Genomic DNA, 22,028 nt, shown 5'->3' with positions numbered 1-22,028 from the left:
CGTTCAATCTCATTCAACTAATCAATGAATTCTTTTACTAATAAAGTCCTTAAAAACTCAGGAATTTTGATATGAAATTCAAAATCCCAACCTTTGTTATCTTCTCACTCAGGTGGTCTCCTCTAAATCCATCTCATATTTTCAATACCGGTCAAGGACTTATGATCACTCTGTTGGTCCTAGTCACACTGTCATTGGTCTTGCAGGTCCCTCTCCTCCAACCTACAGTTTATTTCTACGATTTGCCTTTACATATCTTCGATGATGATCTCTTAGGCGTTTCTCTCTCGTAAGAGGCTCCTTATTCCTTCTTTTTACCATGCCCTATTCCATGACCTTTTTCCACCATGGTTTGTTAGTATAGACAATAGCAAACAAATTCTCTTCCACGCGATTGCAGCACACAACTTGCAATAAACTTGGGATCGTTAGGCTTTAATACCGAGGCAGAAACTAAAGATAACAATAAACATAAAAAAATATATATAAATTTTAATAAGTAAAAGAAGTTGCAGATGTGAATCCAAGTTCACAAGTTTTTATTTTCTCTCCAATAATAATCCTCCAGAAGGACTTGGATTTAATCTCATAATTTAAATTATAAGTTTCACAAGTTAACCTAGGGTTAACTTGATTTTTTTATTTTTTTAAATTATTTTTTATTTTTTATTTCAATATTATTTAATTAGAAATTAAACTTTATAATTTTTTATTTATATTATATAAAATTATTATGATGGCATACCTTAAATTATAAATTTGACAAGTTAATTAAAATTCACTAAATAGGTTTTTTTATTTAACTTTTTTTTTAATTTCATCTTTTAATATTATCATTTAACTTTTTTTTTTTAATTTCATCTTGTCAAATTAAAATTCACTAAATAGGTTTTTTTATTTAACTTTTTTTTTAATTTCATCTTTTAATATTAAATTGGTTATAATTAACATCTATAATTTATTTTAATTTACTTCCCATAAAATTATTATAATCTCATAATTTACTTCTTATAAAGTTATCACAATCTCCTGTAAAATTATCACAATCTCATAATATCCTAACTATAAATTTATAAGAATTGATCCAATATGTGAATATTAAATCTTTAAAAAAGATATTATTCAATATACATCATATTTTGAGTTTATAATTAAAAAATATATCAAAAAACATGTTACATAAGCTATAAATATCTAAGGCCATGAGAGGAATCCTATCATTTTAAAACATGTTCACATTTTTATGGAGCTTTACCAATTAGACATATTCGAAAGGAAACATCCCTGAATTAGCCTTATCGAAGCTGGTCCTAGAGGGTTTTCTGAACCCTCTAGCCTTGTTATCAGTTTCGTAGACATCAAACCCTCTCAGGGGAGAGAATAAATAAAGATCGTTGTCAACTGGATAGCGGGAGTTACTGCCAAGTGAAAGTTAACTTCCCAGGAGGACTCACTGATAAAAATGGCCCACAACAGCGACACAATTATATGGGGCGACGTTTAAATCAGTAACGTGGCAGACACCATCTCTGCAGTGGCAACTTGGAACTTGCAACAGATGATTAACTTGGATGTGACAGGATTAGATACAAGTACAACGATGAAACACACGCCCTGCTAGGTGCAAGTCATGAAACAGCCATGCCAAGGGTGGAAGATTGGTTTGCAAATGAGTTTGTTGAACTCTTTGCCTAGGGCAGAGGATCGATAAGTGACGTGTAGATTCCTAAGAAAAACATCCACACACACCAAGGAATCCCTCTGATCATTGGAGCGCTGTAATTGACCGAGCCAGCATGATAATTTTTCACATTGCCTCAGTCTAGCTCATCAATATTTTTTATGTATAATGGCTATAGTAAAATTTTCTACTTCAACCACTCATTCGCACCAGCAATGAGCAAAAACCTTTGATAAACCTAAGAAACCCAATACTAAAAAGCTTTGCAACTTTTAATCCTCAGTCTCTGGGCAACGGGGACTTAAGATTTCAACTTCAACAACTCTATTCCCACCAAAAAAGGACAATTTTTACAAAACCAATAAAACTAATGGTATAAAAATTGCAACTTCCACTCGACTTCCACCCCTCAATCTCCATTTATCGCATACAAAGGGTGAAACACGAGTCCATGAAAAATGCAAAATAAAAATGTATGAATTAACAACTATTAACATTAAAATTGCAAGATAGCAAGCTAGTATGAAACAAATGTTCTAGGTATACTGGTGCAAAGACAAATAGGCCCGAATTACAGAAGCTTGTTTAGCTACATGTTAGCACGAAATAAGGAAATCGATACCAATTGACCATCCCAGTGATGAAAGCATCTTGAGGAATTCAGTGACTAAGCAATTCCAGGACTATGATTTGTGCACCTAACCTTTGGTCATCAAGTGACAAAAAAGCACCCATAACCATGTCTATCATCTCTAAAACAAGCATAGTCAAGCATTTTCAAGAACACATCATAGCTAAAACAAGCATAGTCAACCACTTTCAAGAAACACAGCATAATAAGCATCATCAAACCATCAATCCAAGCAACTAAACAAATGAAAGGATCAAAAAGAGCCAAAGGACGAAGCCATGCGATAAGCAAAATCCCAATTTACCAACAGAAAAAACATAAAAATTATGAAAGGATCCAAAAGTATCACTAAACACGTTTAATTTAAGGACAAGTCAAAATCTTGGAAAGGAACGTAACCTAGGCTGTAAGAACAACAGCTCCACCAGCCTCCTTAATCTTCTTCTCAGCAATCTTTGACACAAGCTTGGCCTTGACAACAATGGGTTGCTTCTCAGGCAAAACCCCCTTACCAAGAACCTTGAAGTAACCAAACTGAGTGACATCAATCATGGGCACAGTATCCTTGGTTGCCTTGTCTTTGACATCTTGTGGGACCATGGACCAGAGCTTGTCGATGTTGACAATGGGACAGTGGAATTTGTTGCGGAGCTTGTGGAAGTAGCGCATACCGACCTTACCGAAGTAACCAGGATGGTATTTGTCGAAGAGGATCCTGTGGTGGTGCATGCCTCCTGCATTTCCACGACCTCCAGGGTGCTTCCTGTGCTTTCCGATACGACCATGACCAGCGCTCACGTGACCTCTCTTCTTCCGGTTCTTCTTGAAGCGGGTTGTCATTTTTGGCTTTGGAAGAGAGGGATCGCTTCTTTAGGGTTATGAACGGCTGCAGTGGGTGAGTTACCACGGGGTCATTTAGGGTTTGGGATGGCTCTGTATATATTGGTGATTGGATTTTGTGGTTGACGGTTTTGTCCTCTAGGTTATCGGGTAGTTCTTTGTTCAATGGGCTTTGAGATACTGGACCTGATTAAAGAGAGAGCTTCTTCTTCTTTTTCTTCTTCTTCTTTTTCTTCTTCTTCTTTTTCTTCTTCTTCTTTTTCTTCTTCTTCTTTTTCTTCTTCTTCTTTTTTTTCTTTCTTTTTTTAGAACGAGATATTTATATTTCTGCCTGAGATTTTTTATGAAATTATGTTGTTATCCGATCTATATATTTTCATTCTCATTATAAATATTTAAAATAAATAAATAAATATTTTTTTAGAAAAAAATAAAATACAACAAAGTATTTTTTTAATGATTTTTCAAGGTGTCAAATCCAGATCAAAATCATTAACAAATAAACTAAGCACTGGATCTGCACTTGATTTTCTTTCTTGGTCCCTCAAGTTTTTTTTATCTTCAAAATATAGATTCTTTCAATTTGTCCTTAAAAGTTCTTTTGTTTTCTTTCTTAGGCTCTCTCTCTCTCTCTCTCTCTGGCTTTCGTTTTTTAGCTTGCATTAGGTGTCAAAAATTGTTTCAAGATTTAATTACAAAATGATTTTGCTAAAGATAAAATTAAAAAAAAAAATTAAATTTGGTACTGCCAAGAATTGCTAGCCTTTTTCCGTGTTTATTGTTCAAAAACCTTTGAATGGCCGGCCAGCAAGGTAATTTAAAATAATATTTAATATATGATAATTACAATGATATTTTTAAGCAACTTCTAAATTTTTTAAAATAAAAAATTAATATATAATGATAAAGACACCTTTTTGATGGAGTAATATTTTTTTTGTCTACAAAGTTACCAAAGCAATGATATTATTTCGGATAAAATAAAAGGTATTAAAATATCTATAAGAAAAAAGTATATGTATTTTTTATTCTAGAACAAAATTATAATTTTATTTTGTCAAAAATATTGAAATGATAAATCTAACCATGCATAACATGTTAAAAATAGTATTTTTTTTCAATGTAGAATAAATAATTTTTTGAAATAATATTTTAAACTTAATTATTTATACTATGTATAATCTATATTCACATAAATTATTTTTTATTTTTTTATATAAAATATTAAAACATTAAATATTTATAAAAAAATTCAAGTGACCCGAGACCCTAATCAGGCATGTTTCATTCAATATCCAGCCTTGTAATTTGCCCGGAGTAAACCAATCAGCTCGCTGGATCAACCCTAAACTCTGGTGACACCGCAAAAACCTAATAGAGATTTTTTTTTTAAATGTGTTTTTTTTTTCTATCTAGAGACTTCTTTTTCAGAGTAAACCAATCAGCTTGCTGGATCAACCCTAAACTCGGGTGACACCGCAAAAACCTAATAGAGATCCCTTTTTTTTAAATGTGTTTTTTTTTCTATCTAGAGACTTCTTTTTTATATATATTTTAGTTGATTTTTAACTCATTTTAAAATTCATTATATAAATATTATAAGAATATTTTTATTTTTTTAATATAAAATTTGAAACCCTTTAATATATCTATATATTTATTCTATGTTTACAAAAAAAAATTATATTTTTTCAATATGAAATAATAAAGTCTTTTATTTTAAATATTTCAACTTAGAAAAATAAAATAATATCTTTCAAATATGAGATAAAAAACCTTTTTAAAAGCATATGTTAAACTTAAATATTTACAACATGTATAGCTATTGAATCTAACTCATAACCATACCCCAGGCTATTGAGTCTAGTTTTCAGCCAAATCTAAATATATTTAATTTAATTTTTTTTATTTTTTTCTTACATCCCAGGCTATTGGGTCTAGTTTTCAGCCAAATCTACATATATTTAATTTTATTTTTTTTATTTTTTTATTTTTTTCTTTTATTTAGTATAATTTTTTTCATATGATAAAGAGAAAATTTCTTTAGTGTAATTTTTTTCATATGATAAAGAGAAAATAAATTGATGAACACTGCCCAGCAAGACCCAATAGAATTGGGTTGCCACCAAACCCAAAACATTTAATATATTACCTATACTCTTTATATTTTTTTAATATTTTAAAAAATAATTGTTATTAATTCATTACAAAGAAAAAACCAATATGTTAATATGATTTTCAAACTTAGAGAAAATTTGAAAAAATCAAAAACCTTTCTTGATCAAGAAATATTACATTTAAACATAAAACTTTAATTTTTTTACTCCAATTTCATGTAAAAATAAATAAAGTAATATTCTATTTATGAACGATACCCAAATATTTCATATATCATTATCCTTTTTATCAATGCGATTTATTCCTTAACCAATGAAAAGAAAAGAAAAGAAAAGAAAAAATAAACTAGTATAAAATGACTATTCACTTCCCTTGGCTTCAAGCTAAACGTAAAAATTTGAGAGTTCATGGTAATAGAAAACTAAAATTTTAAATTCTTCCTGGTTAAAATGGATTACTTAAGCTGGTGCTTGAATCCATATTATATATGCTGTGATGAGGAAAATTCGAAGCAATACGCAAATGGGGAGAGAAGTAGAGGTTGCAAAAGTTTTCCTTTCCCAAAATAAAACAATCTAAAACTAGGATTAAAATAAATCAGTTTATTGCGTGGCCATAGTTTTAACAACTGCAAAGCACATCATCAGTTCGACTTCCAAGCAAACAAGCAGGATTATTAGTGTCGAGTACGGTTGTGCAATGGTGGTGACGCAAGGTTACATTAAAGCTAAATTGCAAATTGAAACGGGCACTTGAGAAGATCTTGTTTGATTTCGCCAAGCAAAAATTGTATATCAATTATTATCACCAAAAATATTACATGCAAATGGGAGGATCCTATGAAAAAGGTCGAAAGTCCTCAGTTGAAAGGTAATTTAGTACCTTACATTGTAACTGTGCAGTAACTCAACCACCGCAGATACAACTCCCTTTCCCTCCACGTTAATGTCCAGGCATGGTTCCTCAATTTTCTTACTCAGAAGCTTGTCTAGTTCTCCCCTCAGTTTCTGCAGACACACCAAACAATATTGTGTTTACTTTAATATAAATTATAAAAAGGAAACATAAACTCAAGGGAAACCTGTTGAGAAACGTTACCTGTATCAAATCCAATACACTCTTCGATGCAGAGAAATGGAGGTAACCTCTTAGCATCTCAATACCCTCTCCATTTTTGCTGGCAACAAGATTACCACCAAAAAGAAGCAAAGCATAATCTGAAATATTTGTTGAGTCTCGGACATAAATGCTAGTTGTTTTCACCCTTTCACTATAAACCATGTAAGGCAGAGGGAAGAGATGGACCCCAGCATTTACAGATGCAGGATGGATGTCGACCTTCCCAACTTCCTTAGTGAAGAATGCTGTTCGCTTTCCTCTTCTTTTACATTGCACAACATTTGGGTAAAGACCAGCACAAAGGATTGCTGATACCATCTCCATGTCGTGGCTATATTGATTATAAGCCTGCAAAAATCATACACACACATTTGACTTTACGAACCTGATGGTCTCTTGACATTGGATTGCGTAGCAAAAGAAAGAAGTGGAAAGTGGGGATTATGCACAAATGACAGAATAAATCAATGGTCACATCATGGGCTCAGAAATGGAAGTCTTTGTCTGGAACATGAATAATTGAAAATATAGTAGCTTACACTAACACCCCTGGATTTGTCTACGAAGCCAATGTCTGATAGCAAGTTCAGAAACTGGTCTCTCATATCCTCCATCATCCGCAAAGTAACAGGGGACAAGAAATACTCCCAACAAAATGCTCTTTCATTTCGGTTGCATTTTGCTTCCTTGTATCCTTCAAAAGCTTTAGCAAGTGCTATGTGGTCGCTGCATTAAAGACATTGTCACTTTCTTTTTAACAGCATAAACATAGCCCATCATATCACAAAACATGAAATGCTATCAGAAAGAAGTATGATGGCTATGTTTAATAACCTGCAAGAGTCACCAGCAAAGGATCTTTTTGCAGCATCAGCTTCCCTTTTCCTGTCTATTGGCAGCACAAATGGGTCACGATGTGCAAGAGCAGCAGCAATTGTTAAAGCAGGGCTGAGGCATTGAAAGACACACCCCATCAAAAGCAACTTCCCAATATTTGGGTCCACAGGGAGAGTACAAAGATGACGACCTGTCAGGCGTGATAAATTAGACTTGGCAGATATCCCAAAGGCATGCATATAAGATAGAGACACAAAATGGTCAAATTGCACATACCGAGTGGAGTAAGCTCCTCCTTATCATCTAAAGCCCCAATGGTTTTAAGTAGTTCAATTGCATTTTCCACAGCAAGAGGATCTGGTGGCTGTAAAGCCTTTGACAAAAACGATCCCACAGCTCCAAGCTGCAAACTTTTTATATGCAGACACAGTTCTTGCAAAGGTGTTCTCAGTATTTCTGGTAATTGATATTGAAGCATTGAATCATGTATGATTTTTGGATACAATCTATAACAAACTCCTGGTTGCAATCGGCCAGCACGCCCCCGTCTCTAAAATTGTTTCAGAACACCAAGAAAACAAGAGTGATTTTAATTTGTCATGGTGTGACAGAGGAGTTTAGTTTTATGTTTTAAAAGGTGAGAATATTAATATACACCACTCTTTCGAGATTCCAAGTGAATACCTGATGTGCTGAAGCCTTTGAAACCCACGATGGTAACAAACAAGCCAGCTTGTTCAGTGCATCATAACTGGTTTCCTTTGCCTTTCCACAGTCTACAACATACACCACATCATCTATGGTAATACTGCTCTCTGCAATATTTGTTGCCAGAACAATTTTTCTGCAAAATGTAGAAGGGAAGGTTCAAAATTCAGGGGAGGAAAGATCATTTAAAAGTAAAAAATGCTTGCAAGTAATTACAAATAGTTCAGCTAATGCTCTCTAATGACATGGACCAGGCAAACAAACAGATATTCTAAAGATTAGTGCAACCATTAACATAAAGATTAGTACCGCTTGTTAGGGGGAGGACGGTCAAAAATTTCACGTTGATTTATGGTTGGCATTGAACCATGTAGGGGAAGGACTAGAAACTTGCTTTGATCTCCTAGAAGTTTGTTTCCTTTAATCTGCTCAAGCAGCTTGGAGATCTCATCCCAGCCTGTGAGAAAAACAAGAACAGCTCCCTCACGTTCATGACGACAAATATATTCAATTGCTGCCTCCACCTAGAATATAAGTTTCAAACATAATTATAATGCTATGAAAAACAAATAAAAGTCTATTTACAATTACCCAAGCTATAAATTGATTTATATGACCAGCAAAAAATATATAGCATTAACAAATGATATAGCAAAATAAGAACCAGTTCTGGTGTAAGTACAGCATGTAATATCTTCCGATATTGACAATAACCAGATGTGCACAGATATCCGACAAAAAAGCTTCCGGTTCGCAATAAATTTTGCATTAATATAGTAGTAAAGTTCTCAAAATACAAACCAGACCCAAGTCAAGCTGTGAACCCGACCAAGCTTCCAGAGAAAGTCTTGTTGATGCGCTGTAATTTTTATATTGAGAACCAATATCAACTTCCTACAAAGGCAAAGCAATATCTCAGTCGGAAATAACAAAGCCACAGAAAGGAATTCTTAAGCTGAACTAATTCCTCAACTATGAACACTTAAAATAACCAAGATGGTCTAGGAATATCCTCACTAGCACAAACCAGAAATAATAACAACTTAAACTTACAAATGGTCACAAAAGCAATGGCTGCAATTGGAGAATCATATCAAATACAAGTGTTGTAATCATTTCAATGCATGCATACACAGCCACACCTAATTCATAGAGATAAAATCAACTATTGACTCTCATTACACCAATCTGCCTTCCACAACAAGCATGCTTAGCAGAAAATTACTTAAATGCAGGCTCTCCAGAATACAACATTTTGTTTTTCGTTGTGTTTTTTCTGTCTGTTTAAGAGAGCGTTTGGAAACGTGGGCCAACCCGCATTTCCAAAAAAAATAATTTTTTTTTTTTTTGCTAAAAATTCAAATTTTTTTGTATATTTTAGATCGTTTTGATCGTTTCCAAAAAAAATAAATTTTTTTTTTTTTGCTAAAAATTCAATTTTTTTTGTATATTTTAGATCGTTTTGACACCCTAATCCCAAAAATATTTTTTTTAAAAAAAAAAAATCACTTTGATGCATTTCGAAATGAAAAGCAACCGCAACCACACTCCCAAATAGGCCAAGATTTGAAACTGATTCTAGTTGATGCCAATCTATGGGAAAACTATGTAGCTGTTGTCCTAGAAGACCTAATGATCAACTGTCCGCATTGACAATTTGTTTCCAATTGCAGTTTAAGGGATCAACCAACAAAAAATGAGGATGCATGTAGGGTGTGGATAGTGATGAGAATCACCAAGAATACAAAGCTAGAAACAGTGATATCACTTAAGCAACCATTTTGGGACAAGATGAACCACATGACTTGAAATCAAACTAATTAAATCCCTCTTTTTTATAAGAATTTTATTTTTAAAAAAAACCTGACAAAATGAACCTTCCTTTACAGAACTGCTATACTGACAGTATATGTACCACTTGTGAGCGTGTGAGAGAGAGAGGGAGAGGTACAAATAAAACAACATAAAGTTCAATGAGTTTAAACATGCCTCGAATAATTCAGTTATAGGATCCTTCTTTGAATATTGCTCTCTTCTTCTTTGTCTTGAATTCCCCTGAAAGCTGTCCAACTCTTGAATTTCATAGTGAGTTTTCTCCAACACATCTTCTAGATAGAACTCTGATACAGGGAAAGTTAATCCCTGCCAATATATCACGATAATTGAATGAATAATAGAAACATTCAAACATGATTGAACACCCTCAAAGAAAAGGGTTCCACTGCTATAGAGTGAAGATTACAATCACAACAATACCGGGATATGAATAGTCGGGGCATTTCTGAAGTATTTAGAGAACAAGTCAGCATTAATGGTAGCACTCATTAGAATAAGACGCATATTTGGACGCCGAGGAAGAAGGTCGCGCAAAATAATCAGCAGGAAGTCCTCATTCATTCCTCTTTCATGAATTTCATCCACTACCAAATGGCTCACACCAGTTAAATCCGGATCCTGAACCTGTAGTTAGTGGGTAAGTATAGATACGGAAGCTGAAGAATAAAATTCCTATTAACAAGTTTATTCAAGCTTGGCCATAACAAATGGGAAATGCACAGAATCATCAATTACCAGCTGCCGAAGTAATACACCAGTGGTGCAAAAAAGGAGCCGGGTTTGAGCAGATCGTAATGCTTCCAGACGAATTTGATAACCAACAGTTTCACCAAGGCTCTCTCCCCTTTCAGATGCTATTCGTGCAGCAACAGAAATGGCAGATATACGGCGGGGTTGTGTGCATACTATGTTGTAATGAGCACCACGTAGAGATGATATTCCCTCCTCCAATATATACTGAGGAAGCTGTGTTGTTTTACCACAACCTGTTTCCCCTGAAATTACCAATACCTGCCAATGCCATACATAAACAATGAAAATTATATAAGAATTTAGCACTAAAAGCAGCAAAGAATTTAGTCAGAAATAAGATATAATGATAATTATTTATGACACATTCATCAGGTCAAACTTTTCCTAAACTGGTTCTTCAAAAAGTAGAAAGGAGGGGGCAGAGGAATAAAAACGTGAGAGAGAAAGCAGATTAACTACAAAACAGAGGAAATTCAACTAACTCTGATTGGAGACTAAATAGTTAATCCACCAATTGGTGTCAGTGAAAAGAAACACTACACCATTCTGTTAGCTTCCATTAAGAGCAAAGCTTTTTTTAATCATAATTAAATATTATATTAAGCCCACAGGTGTAATAACCATATGCCAAACTTCAGGCACAACCAGCAGGTGTGTGGAAGGCACATCCCTTTGCCACAATCAATTAGGAATATTAACTTTCAACACAACAGCATATCATGCCAAAGCATGGCCCTACATCATCATTGCATTCTGATACATTACTAATATAGGCTGAAGGCTGAACTCAGAGCATATGGTGGCTATAATCAAGTTGCTTTTGATTACTCCACCAGATAATGGCCTTGGTTAAATTGAAAATAAATGAATGTTCTGAGACTCCTGAGGAAAACACATTGTTTTCCACATACATGTGATGCATCAGAGAAAGATTGCCAAAATGAAGTAAAAGAAAAATGCACCTGATTTTCTTCAACTGCTTTCAGAAATTCAGTTCTCATTTTGAATGCAGGAAGCTTTTCTCTGAAAGACTGCATTTCCTTCACGCTGCTACTAGCCTGAAAGTGTGAAACCAATAACATAAAAAACCTTTACATCTCAACATAGCCACTTGTAAACAACTTTGAATAATCAAGTGCATAATGCCTTTGGTTAGTTAAGTATATGATAAGTTAAAACATCCTCACACAAAAAGCATAATGTGTTCACCTTTAATTTATCCTGCTTCTGCTTTAGTTCAATACTCTGTTTCTCCTTAGCAGCATCTGTTTCCAACATGGAAGCAGGTTTCACCATTTTACCACCAAGAGATCCATGTTTGCCTCCCTGCGAAGAAGTTGCATCGGACTCATTTCCAGCCGCTGCTTTTTGTGAGCTATTCAAAAGATTTCCAACTCTCCTCTCAATATCTGTAGGCATTTGGATCTGCAGAAAGATTAAAAAATGAGAACTTATTACCTGAAAAGACATTTGAGTTTTATAAACTTCAATGCTTTTACCTCTTTCTGTGTGGATCCATGTTGCTCATCAAGATCAGCTCGATAATCTGGTAGTGGAACTTTGCTAACAACAAGGGTTTTGCCTTTATTGTATGCATGGCTTCCTTTCCACAAGTACAAAATGAAGATATTGTAAGTTCAGACACATGATAAAAAGCCAAGAATCTTTTTCGTCGGAGAAGATTTTTCAAGAACACAGAAACATGTAGGACATTCAACTATTTTTCCAATTTTCCAGAAAATTAAAAGTATCCTTTTGTAGTCTAACTGATCTCCAAATTTTCTTTTTTGACTTCAGAAAAAGCAGTATCTCAACTTCTCCACTTACCAGCTACCATATTATAATAAAAATATATATACTTAGCAAACATGTTCTCCGATATTTTTTTCAAACACAGAAAAAACTTTTCTAGTTTTAAACACTGACCATGTTTTCATGAAGAAATGAACTACAAAATGGAGATACAAAATGTTGAGAAAAAAAAAGCTCTTTTCCAGACATAAACACAACCTATGCACCTACAAACAAAAAGATATTCAACCAACAGTCGAATCCTAATAGTCCTCTAAAAACTTCGTGTGAATACAAATAACCAAATTTGAATATCTGACAATATTCCTTACCCAGTGTAATTATCCTAACCATTTCTTAAGCATTTCTATATGAAATTCCTAACACATCACTACCAAATCAAGCTATTTACCTTATATAGTTCACTTCTTGTAAATATATATCAATACAGTATACAAATTAGGAAGTTAAGCATACTTACAAGTGAAGCCCCAATTCGAAAGCCATATCAAACAGCTTTTGCTGATCATCGCGGCTAAAACTACGCTTCATTATTATTTCTTGCTCCCCTCTAAGCTTCATTTGCTCCATTTTACTCCACCATTCATCTTCATCAAGAACCTCCATCTTCACCACCACAGTGAAAAAGAATGCATTTAAAAAACATATAAATATAACTAGCAGAAAAAATCCAGTTAGCGAAAATTGAATCTTTAACAAGTCGAGAACCCTAAAAACCCTAAAAACAACTAGATAGTTATTAACAGTTAATGAATACAAATTGAATTTAATTTAGAAAACAATACCTCACTCTGTTTTTGTCTCAATCGTTCCGCTCTCCAAACAGGATCCCACCACCGCTGCTCACCACGTCCTCCTCCACGTCCTCCTCGTCCCCGTCCTCTATCACCACCACGACCGGGTACGCCTCCGCCTCCGCGACGGCCGCCTTGGAAATTAGGACGGCGTGACATGGCCTGAGTTGAGATGTCTCGATGAATGTACGAGAGAGTTGTTGAAGATAACGCAGGCGCAGCTAGTAAGAGATGTTTGGAAAAGAAAGAGGGAGCACCGAGTAAGCGACGAGCTGGTAACATTAATTAAATTATTTATTTATAATGGGAGTAACACATTGGAAAGCTGGCAAGCTGTTACTCTGCAACCCACCGGGGAAGTGAAACTGTGGGGCTTTGCTTTGACTATCGCAGTTTGCGCGTGCGAGAAACATTCTTCTTTTCCTTCTTTTTTTTTTCCATTTTTTTTTTAAAAATTATTTTTAATATTAATTCATTAAAATAATATATAAATATTAAAATTAAAATTAATTTAAAATAAAATCTTTTCCTTCTTTTTTTTTTCCATTTTTTTTTTAAAAATTATTTTTAATATTAATTCATTAAAATAATATATAAATATTAAAATTAAAATTAATTTAAAATAAAAAATCAAAATATAAATCCAAACTAGCTTCAACAAAGCTTTTGGAACAGCACTATGTACTATTATAATTTATAAAATAATAAATAGCTTATTATAATTTTTATATTTAAAATAAAATATTAAATTATATAATTTAATTTAATTATAATACTTATAATATTAATTAAAATTATAAATTAGTTTTTTACAATAAATATTTTTCATTACAAGTTTATATTTCCATTGAGAGGTAGATCTTTAGTTAGAGTTTACTATCAATTATTGAAATAAATATGCGCTCATAGTGGGGGAGGTCTTCATCCACTGAGGAAAATAAAAAAGCAAACAAAAGAAAGTTTCATGTACACAATAAATATAAAATTAAAGATTGCATTATAAGAAAAGAGCAATGGTAGATCAATTGTGAAGATATTCTTTTAGAAAAGGGCTATACAATAAATACTTGTTATACTAGTATTGGGCATAGTGATTCTAGAATTGATGCTTATGTGAAATCAAACTTGGAAGGAGGTGCCAAAACGGTGCATCTTTTGCCCCTTCCATGACTAGAACACGTCCCCAATAGACTGGACCAAGTAGAAACAATAGGGTATATAGCCACTGTATTCGTGTCCAAAGCCTTTTTATTGATGGAGAAGAGACAAAAAGAAAGTGGGGGAAAGAAAAGATGTAAGTTAAGGTTTTTATAATGAAAAAAAGGGGGTATTTTTGGAAAATAATTTTCAATTTCTATTAGAATTGAATTCATTACACAACCAAAAAATTTATTTTCATTTATGGAATATTTCATTGACATTTAAGCTATATTCTCATCGACATATAAATTATTAATGAAAACTTGGCATTAAACAATATTAAACAACTAAATTAAATTGAAGAACATATTTTATATTATCAATTTAACTATAAAACCAATTATAAATATCTTAATACACTAAAAAAAAAAAGTTAGAGGTGGAGGTAAAGGGAGGGGGAGGAAAATCTCCTAGAAGTCCATGAGTGATAGGATAATAAATCGACGTGTATGTCATTATTTGCTCTCATTGATTCCAACATCGTTCTTCATACTCTGCCTCTAGTTTGACACTCAATTCGATCTTCATAACATCAATTTGGTCTTAAACCAACTCCTGAATAGCTATTGATGGCTATCACAATTTGAATTACAAAGTGTCTATGGTTAAAACACTACAACTTGCTATTATATGTTGGGTTATAGTCATAAAGATATTGTAAACTTGATTTTTACCAGATCCACCGGTTGCTCCAACCTCTAACCACAACTTTGAATCATATTTTAAATGAGTTGAAAGGTCTTCTTCTTGTTTAAAACTCAATCACAAGTATTATTGATGATAATTTCTAAGCTAACTTTATTGAAACAAAGGCATTTTCATTGACGTTTTAATCATTGATGTTATCATGTGAGCAACTTCTATATTTGTGAACTTGAAAATTAATTAATTAATGAAAAACTATATAAACACTTAATAAATTAGTTAATGTTATCCTTGGGAAAAAGAAATAACATGTAATTCGGCTTATATTTTGTATAAGCTTGCTAGAAAAAGATTCCCTGGCATATGGGATGCCACATCTATAACTCGTATCAAACAAGCCTATGTTGGTAACAGGTGTAGCAAGTGTATTTTATGATTAGCACCTAAATATACTATAGGTTTAACAACAATACTACTTGTAGAAGCATAAGTGATACTTCTTAGCATTGAACTTTTTTATTGGTAACTAAACAATATAACTAAAATATAATAAACAAAAAAAATAAATAGTGAAGCATATTTAATTTAATTCTCAATCTATGATGTATGAGTTTTTATATTATTGCATCTATCTACTTTTAACAAAATTTCAGCAACACTTTCCTTATATGAGATCCAACCTAAAAAAATTTAGAAATTCTAAAAACCATATTCTCGAACCAAACCATCACCCATAAACATAAGTTTCACTATTTATATAGAACTAATTTCAAATATCATAAATAAAAAAATATAAATAAACATAATGACAATATAAAAACTGATTATTTATGATTTGAACATAGGAGCTGGCCTTGAAAGAGCTATTGATCCAATTAAAAAAAGCAGTGTATGACTCATATTTATAAGACTCTTTAATTTATCTACTATGAAAGTATATAAATATAATATACATATTTAATCGTTTCATATATATATATATATATATATATATATATATATATATAAAAGTAAGTGTATGTCAATAAATTATCAAAATCAACATAATTTAGAATTAAAAAAAGAGAAGTAGCCTAAAAAGGCCCAAACATCCCATAAATTCCCTTTTATTCTAATTTCAAATATTGAATTACAAGGTGTTTTGATTGTGCTTTCATTTGTTTTAGATATTGTATAAGATTTTCTTATAAAAAGTCATAAATAAAAATTCATAATGTGTTTTCTTAGTAGTATTATTGCGAATATTTTTAATTATTATAATTAACTCTCCATAATTTAATTATATGCATGCCAAACAAGTAAAAACCATCAAGATCAAACCTTAAATGGTGGAGAGAGAGAGAGTGAGAGCAACCACTGATTCTAGAGGAAGAACATCGATTGTTGGTACTTTCGATAAAGAGAGAAAGAGAGAGGAAATGATGAGATTTATGGAAAAATATGAATAATTAGGTATTCTTAATATATCAGGTTTTAATTCACCGATGAAATTTTTTGTCAAAAAAATCATCAGTGATTAAACATGTCATCAGATTAATGATGGACTCATCGATATAAATTTTAAATTCATTGGTGAATTTATTGATAATTTCAAGAATTTTTTGAATTTTTTTTAATACCTACCAAATTCACTAATGATTTTTCATCAATTAGTGATTATGTTAGTTAGTCTTAATTTTATAAATTTTTTCCAAAATTCTATGTAAATCTTTGACAATTTTAACATCAATCGGTGAGGAAGTAATTCACCGATGAACTTTCATGCACTGGTAATTTCATTGGTCAATTCTAATTTGATGAATTTCTCCCCAACTCTCTGTAGTTCTTTAATTATTTTAACATTTGTTGGTGAGTCCATCATCATTTACAATTATGATAATCATCAATATAATTACTGATAGTTATTTTATAATTTTTAATTATTTTTAAATATTGTCAGTGATTCCATAAAAAAAATTAAAAATATTTATTATAATGTCTTGTCTATCCTAGTTATATAACAATAGCAGCAGCAACAACAGCAACAACAACAATAATTATATTCAAACCAAAACTCATTAAAACCATAACTACAATAAATAAATGCTTGGTGAATGTAAAAAATATAATGTAATATAAAACAATAACAAATATTTTAATTATATAATGATGTTTTCCATTTAGAATCAATTCAAATCCTTTTAATCTAAATTTTCCTCATCTTTAATTTTATCATCTTCATGTCTATCATCATTTTTCTTCTTCGTTGAATTAAAGGTTGATGATTTCTCTAGCTTCATAAACTTTTATATGTCTAATAGTACTTAATATATTATTTAACTCGTCAACATCAATATAAATACAAGTATTCTCAACAACATAAAAATTTGAATTTTCTTTTAACTCCGTAGATAGAGTAACTTAATATAGATCAATTAACTCATCCAATTGAAATATATTATATCCCTCAATTACTTCATTGTTACCATCTTTAACAACTTGGACACAACTCTTAGATTTGTTTTTCATAACGGATAATCAATCAACTCTATTATGATCTTTCCTAAAAGAAAGAGTGTATGCATAATATATTTGCTGACATTATTGAGCGAATACAAAAAAATCATTGATGTTAACAAGTTTACCTATTTTATTCATTTTGATCAAACCATGGTCAAGATCTACTACAATTCCTTTATTGGTATCATGTCAATAATATTTAAATAAAAATATTGCATTTTGCACCATGTGATATTTCAATTCAATCACTTATTCTATATTGTCATAAATAATCAACTTCAAACCCGTAGAAAGTTGATCACTTAACATGAAACCTATTATTATATGTATTTATACCGATAAAGAAATACTAATTACTACACTAAATCTTTTTTTTTGGACCAAAGATAATAATTTTAAACTATCGACATTACATCTTATGTTATACACTTAGTTAAAGATAATCAATAGTCAATGAAAAAAGCTAAGTAAATGTAATCTTGTTAGAGTTACAAATTATTACATATTTACTTGTGTTTTAAACCATATGACAAATGGTTCATATTATAAATAGAAAATTTAAGCTTCAATAAGATATAAATTTTAGGATAACAAAAATTAATGATGTTGTCATAAAAAAGTTACTAAGAATTTAGTCTATATGAAAATACAAGAGAAAATGATTTAAGACTGTTGTCATCACTTATTTTTTATCCTCTATGTTCAACATATTTTCAAAAAAAATAAAAATAAATACAAAAATACGAAAATCTTTAAAAAAAAATACTATTTCAAAATAACAAAAATACAAAAATCTTTAAAAAAAAATACTATTTCAATATGATTTGGCTAATTTCTGGTCATTTAATAACCTTTAACCATTTCATGTATTGTTTTTGTATTTACAATTTTTTTGAAAAAAAAAAGGAAAAAATCAATCAAACAAGAAGAAAATTTTTTTATTGATTAAAATGTAATTGAAAAAAAAAATGAAGACTAGTTTAGTATAAGAGGTAATAATTGTAAAAGGAAAAAAGAGAGGGAACACCATGTTAAAAATGTGATTTTTTTAAAAATATTGGAAGCTAGAATAAAAAAAGAGAAGTGTGTGAATAATTTAGGAAAATAGTAGATGGGTATGGAAGAATTTACAAGTTAGGTGTGAAAAAAATATTCTTGATAATATAAATAGATGGTTAGACACATAAATAAAAAGGACAATGAGAGAACACACAAAAAAAAGCTTCACATAATTAGTTTTGACTTCACCAAACACTCTTTAAAAAATCACCAAAATAAAAAAAAAGAGCCAAAAAACCATTATACTCTATACATTATCCAACACACACTCACATTTAACAAAAAAAAAGATAAAAATATGGAATCTCTCTCCCTTTAAAAAAATAAAAGTCACCCATCTCTATATTTAGAACAAAAGAAGAACCCAAATATGAACTATATCACCTTCAAAAAAAAGGAGAAAAACATTATCTATAGCCATTCATGCCACTATTGAATTGAAAACACCATTGTCACCGATAACAACCATTTTCTTTTGCTATAGCAACAAAGTAGGCCACCTCTTTCTCTTTTTTTCATTTTAGTCGAGAGTCTTTTTCTAGTTATATCCATAAAATATCCTATCCTTCATAAATCACATCCCTCTGAAAAAACCAATAGCTACTTTACCTCAACACAATCCTCATCTTCTTTTTACCATGGTGTTAATCTAATTCAATTTCATCAAATTACAAACAAATTTAATTTTTTAAAAATCCTAAAACAAATTCTAACATATAAATTATATTTTAATATAATAAAAATTCTTCATAAAAAGGCAATAAAAATTCTATATGAAAGACTATAAAACACTTAAATATATATGCAAACTATAAATACTATATAAAATATCAATAAATCAACCTAAAACATGGATAGATGGGTTTACTTACATGGTTCGAGGAACATTTAAAAAAAAGGATTGAACCAAGACATTACTAAGTGTTGGGATAGATGAATTTGTGAGAATAAAGCTTAGATTTATGGCAAAATAGGGGGAATGGACTACTATTTTTTGTGGGGGAAGGAAAAAGAAGAACAACAACAAAGGGATAGAGGTTGATATTGGTTATAACACTTTTAAATTTATCAATGAAATTCTTGACGGAAACTGGTGATGGAATAATTCCCTCAATAATCTTGTTAGCAAATAATGATGTTTTATTTTACCAACATAATCACCAACATGATATTTCTTGATTTTTTAAAAAAATTTAAATTATGTTAGCAATTCCATTAGTTATTAATGACATAATATATTTTGTCGTTAATGGTGCTGGTAATGTTTGATAAATTTTTTTTGTCAATATTGAAAATTACTAATGAAAAATATTTAATTGGTAATTTTATTGCTATTTGACAATTTTCTTGTAATGTGAGTAAATTAAAGGGGAAGCCATCTGATTTGTAATTTTAGTCATTTTTATAAATTGAATTTTATTTGGAATTCAAATCAATACCTTCAAAAGAATTTCAAACACAGAAATTGATTTAACTTGTAAATTAAATTCTAAAGGTTTTAAATAGCCTGTTAGATAAAAGCATGAAAATACAACCATTTTTTTTTAATTTAGATCGACATCAAATATTAAAACTTAAAAGATCTTGATAAAGAATTTAAGTTAAATTGTGAACTTTAATTAAAAATTGAGAAGACATGATGGATTATATGGATGTGTTTTAGATTAATCGTGGTACATCATAACCATTAAATGGATAATAACCTTTTTTTAATATGAAGTTGAATTATTTGTGATTATAGTTTTAATTACAATAACTAGATCCATTTTGTGGCTTTTAAGAGCATTTATAACTATGCTTTTTTACCTAGGCTTCTTAAGTAGAATAACTAGCAAGGATGTTTTCTATCTGTAACATTCTTGCTTCTTGAATGATTTTTTATTTTAATTTTATCAATGATGCTTGCTATATAAAGTGAGAATAATAACACTTTTCAAATGGTCTTGGTGAGGAGGTAATGGTAGATGGAAAAGAAAATGTAGAGGGTTGATCAATGATGCAATTCAACTATTATTGTGGTGGTTCTATGGCCTGGATATGTTACCGAGAAGTTAGGAAAGATTACAATAAAAAGGAGCTAAAATAAAAACAATTATAACAAAAAAAAAACTCTTGAAAAGTTATGAAAATGATTTTCTTATATCTTTGTCTCTAGAGGCTAAACAGAAACATAAGCAATAAAAAAAAAGAAATACTTGGATTCAAAATCCAAAACCCAATTTGCCAAACTCAAAAAACCTTTAATAAACAACCCAACTTATTTTTTCACATTACATTTCTCTCTTTATAATTTCAATTTTGTTAAAAATAGAAATTAAAAGAAAAATGATTGTTTTAATGATTAAATTCTCATAATTTTAATGCTTTTCATCAATTTTACTTTTAAACTTTATAAAGTTCTTAATCAATAGCTTCCATCTATTTTTAATGCTTTTCATCCATATTTTTATCTAAATTGTTGATCTTCTAAATGACATTATTTTGAAGAAAGATTATTGTTTTTTAATAAGTGATTACAATAGAGGTTATTATTAAGAAATCAAAATAATTGAAGAGTAAGATTGATTTTAAAAAATAAGTTAGGCATAAAGTTAAGACTATTACAATAATTTGGCAAATTAGATAGGTGTCTTAGTAGGCCAAGTAAAAAAATTTCAAATGTAAAAACAAAAATCAAGGTGACACTATTGTTTTTAAATAAGTAAAGAAAATATAAGATTTGGATTTTTTACTCAATCAAGTTTTATAAGCTTGGTTAGTTTAATTATATGATTTAAAAAAAAATCATAAATAACTCAAAAAATACAATAATTAACCATAAAAAATAATTTTCTAGTATCATATTTGAAATAAAAAGAAAGAAAATTTTGTTAGAGATCTAGAGTTGTTCTGCCATAGACAACAGTCAACCATTAAAAAGAGTTTATCGAGATGTTTAAAATGGTATTGCAAAAGGCTTTATGACAATATTAAAAAAGATCGTACATGTCATTAGTGCAACGACCTATAAAGCAACTCAACAAAATATCATGGGATGAACATTTTATGCTTATATCAAATCAATTAATTTAATTTAGATAAAAAAATCTATAAAAAAGCTAAATCTAACAAATAATAAAAAATAAAAAGACTCAAGATCACCTGAATAATTACCAAAATTAATAAAAAAATCCTATAAAAATCAAATAAAAAAATAACTAGAGTCGAATCTCCTTGAGAGATGGAACTAGGAAAAAAAAGAGCTTAAAATAATAATGATCAAATTGGCAGTAAAAAAACTTAAGGACGATGAAATCATAAAAAAATAAACTTTTAAAAATCATCTTAAATAAAACAAATATCAATTAAAAGAAATAAGACCAAATTTGAAAAATAAAAAATTAAAGAGGAATAAAATTAAAAAAATCAAATTTCATATATCATTTAAAAAAAATTATAATCAAAATAAAAGGAACCAAATGTGAAGGAATAAATAATTGAAGAGCTGATTTTAAAT

General features: G+C 30.4%; 2 protein-coding genes across 3 annotated transcripts; both read right to left on the bottom strand.

Annotated features, from left to right (window-relative positions):
* Window positions 1-2,557: 2,557 nt before the first annotated feature.
* LOC105138236 (60S ribosomal protein L27a-3-like) lies at window positions 2,558-3,236 on the bottom strand. The gene has a single exon (XM_011044279.1). The coding sequence runs from the start codon at window positions 3,150-3,152 to the stop codon at window positions 2,712-2,714; it is 441 nt and encodes a 146-aa protein (XP_011042581.1). The 5' UTR covers window positions 3,153-3,236; the 3' UTR covers window positions 2,558-2,711.
* Window positions 3,237-6,016: 2,780 nt separating this feature from the next.
* On the bottom strand, window positions 6,017-13,537 carry LOC105138235 (RNA helicase family protein). Of its 2 annotated transcripts, none has more exons than XM_011044278.1 (16): window positions 13,121-13,537; window positions 12,796-12,941; window positions 12,023-12,126; window positions 11,733-11,948; window positions 11,486-11,581; window positions 10,506-10,781; window positions 10,191-10,394; window positions 9,924-10,076; window positions 8,736-8,828; window positions 8,244-8,458; window positions 7,911-8,070; window positions 7,503-7,776; window positions 7,224-7,416; window positions 6,929-7,115; window positions 6,369-6,737; window positions 6,017-6,277 (listed from the first exon to the last, which is right to left on the bottom strand). In XM_011044278.1, exons 4-16 carry the CDS (start codon window positions 11,940-11,942, stop codon window positions 6,146-6,148), a joined length of 2,562 nt encoding a protein of 853 aa, XP_011042580.1. In that variant the 5' UTR covers window positions 11,943-11,948; window positions 12,023-12,126; window positions 12,796-12,941; window positions 13,121-13,537; the 3' UTR covers window positions 6,017-6,145. The 2 variants fall into 2 exon arrangements, with proteins under 2 accessions (XP_011042580.1, XP_011042579.1); XM_011044277.1 differs by having other exon boundaries at window positions 12,023-12,122.
* Between the last annotated feature and the right edge of the window lie 8,491 nt (window positions 13,538-22,028).

The sequence above is a fragment of the Populus euphratica genome, unplaced genomic scaffold (assembly GCF_000495115.2).
Source record: "Populus euphratica unplaced genomic scaffold, PopEup_1.0 scaffold74.1, whole genome shotgun sequence".
NCBI classification, from domain to species: Eukaryota; Viridiplantae; Streptophyta; class Magnoliopsida; order Malpighiales; family Salicaceae; genus Populus; species Populus euphratica.
This window is presented reverse-complemented; position numbering and strand designations above follow the sequence as displayed.

Coding starts and splice junctions, on each gene's coding strand:
- LOC105138235 (XM_011044277.1), bottom strand. CDS start 13,411: ATGTTACCAGCTCGTCGCTTACTCGGTGCTCCCTCTTTCTTTTCCAAA. Junction 10,782..11,485: donor AAGCAGTTGAAGAAAATCAG/GTGCATTTTTCT, acceptor TGGCATTGGCAG/GTATTGGTAATTTCAGGGGA. Junction 7,417..7,502: donor GGAGGAGCTTACTCCACTCG/GTATGTGCAATT, acceptor CACGCCTGACAG/GTCGTCATCTTTGTACTCTC.
- LOC105138236 (XM_011044279.1), bottom strand. CDS start 3,152: ATGACAACCCGCTTCAAGAAGAACCGGAAGAAGAGAGGTCACGTGAGC.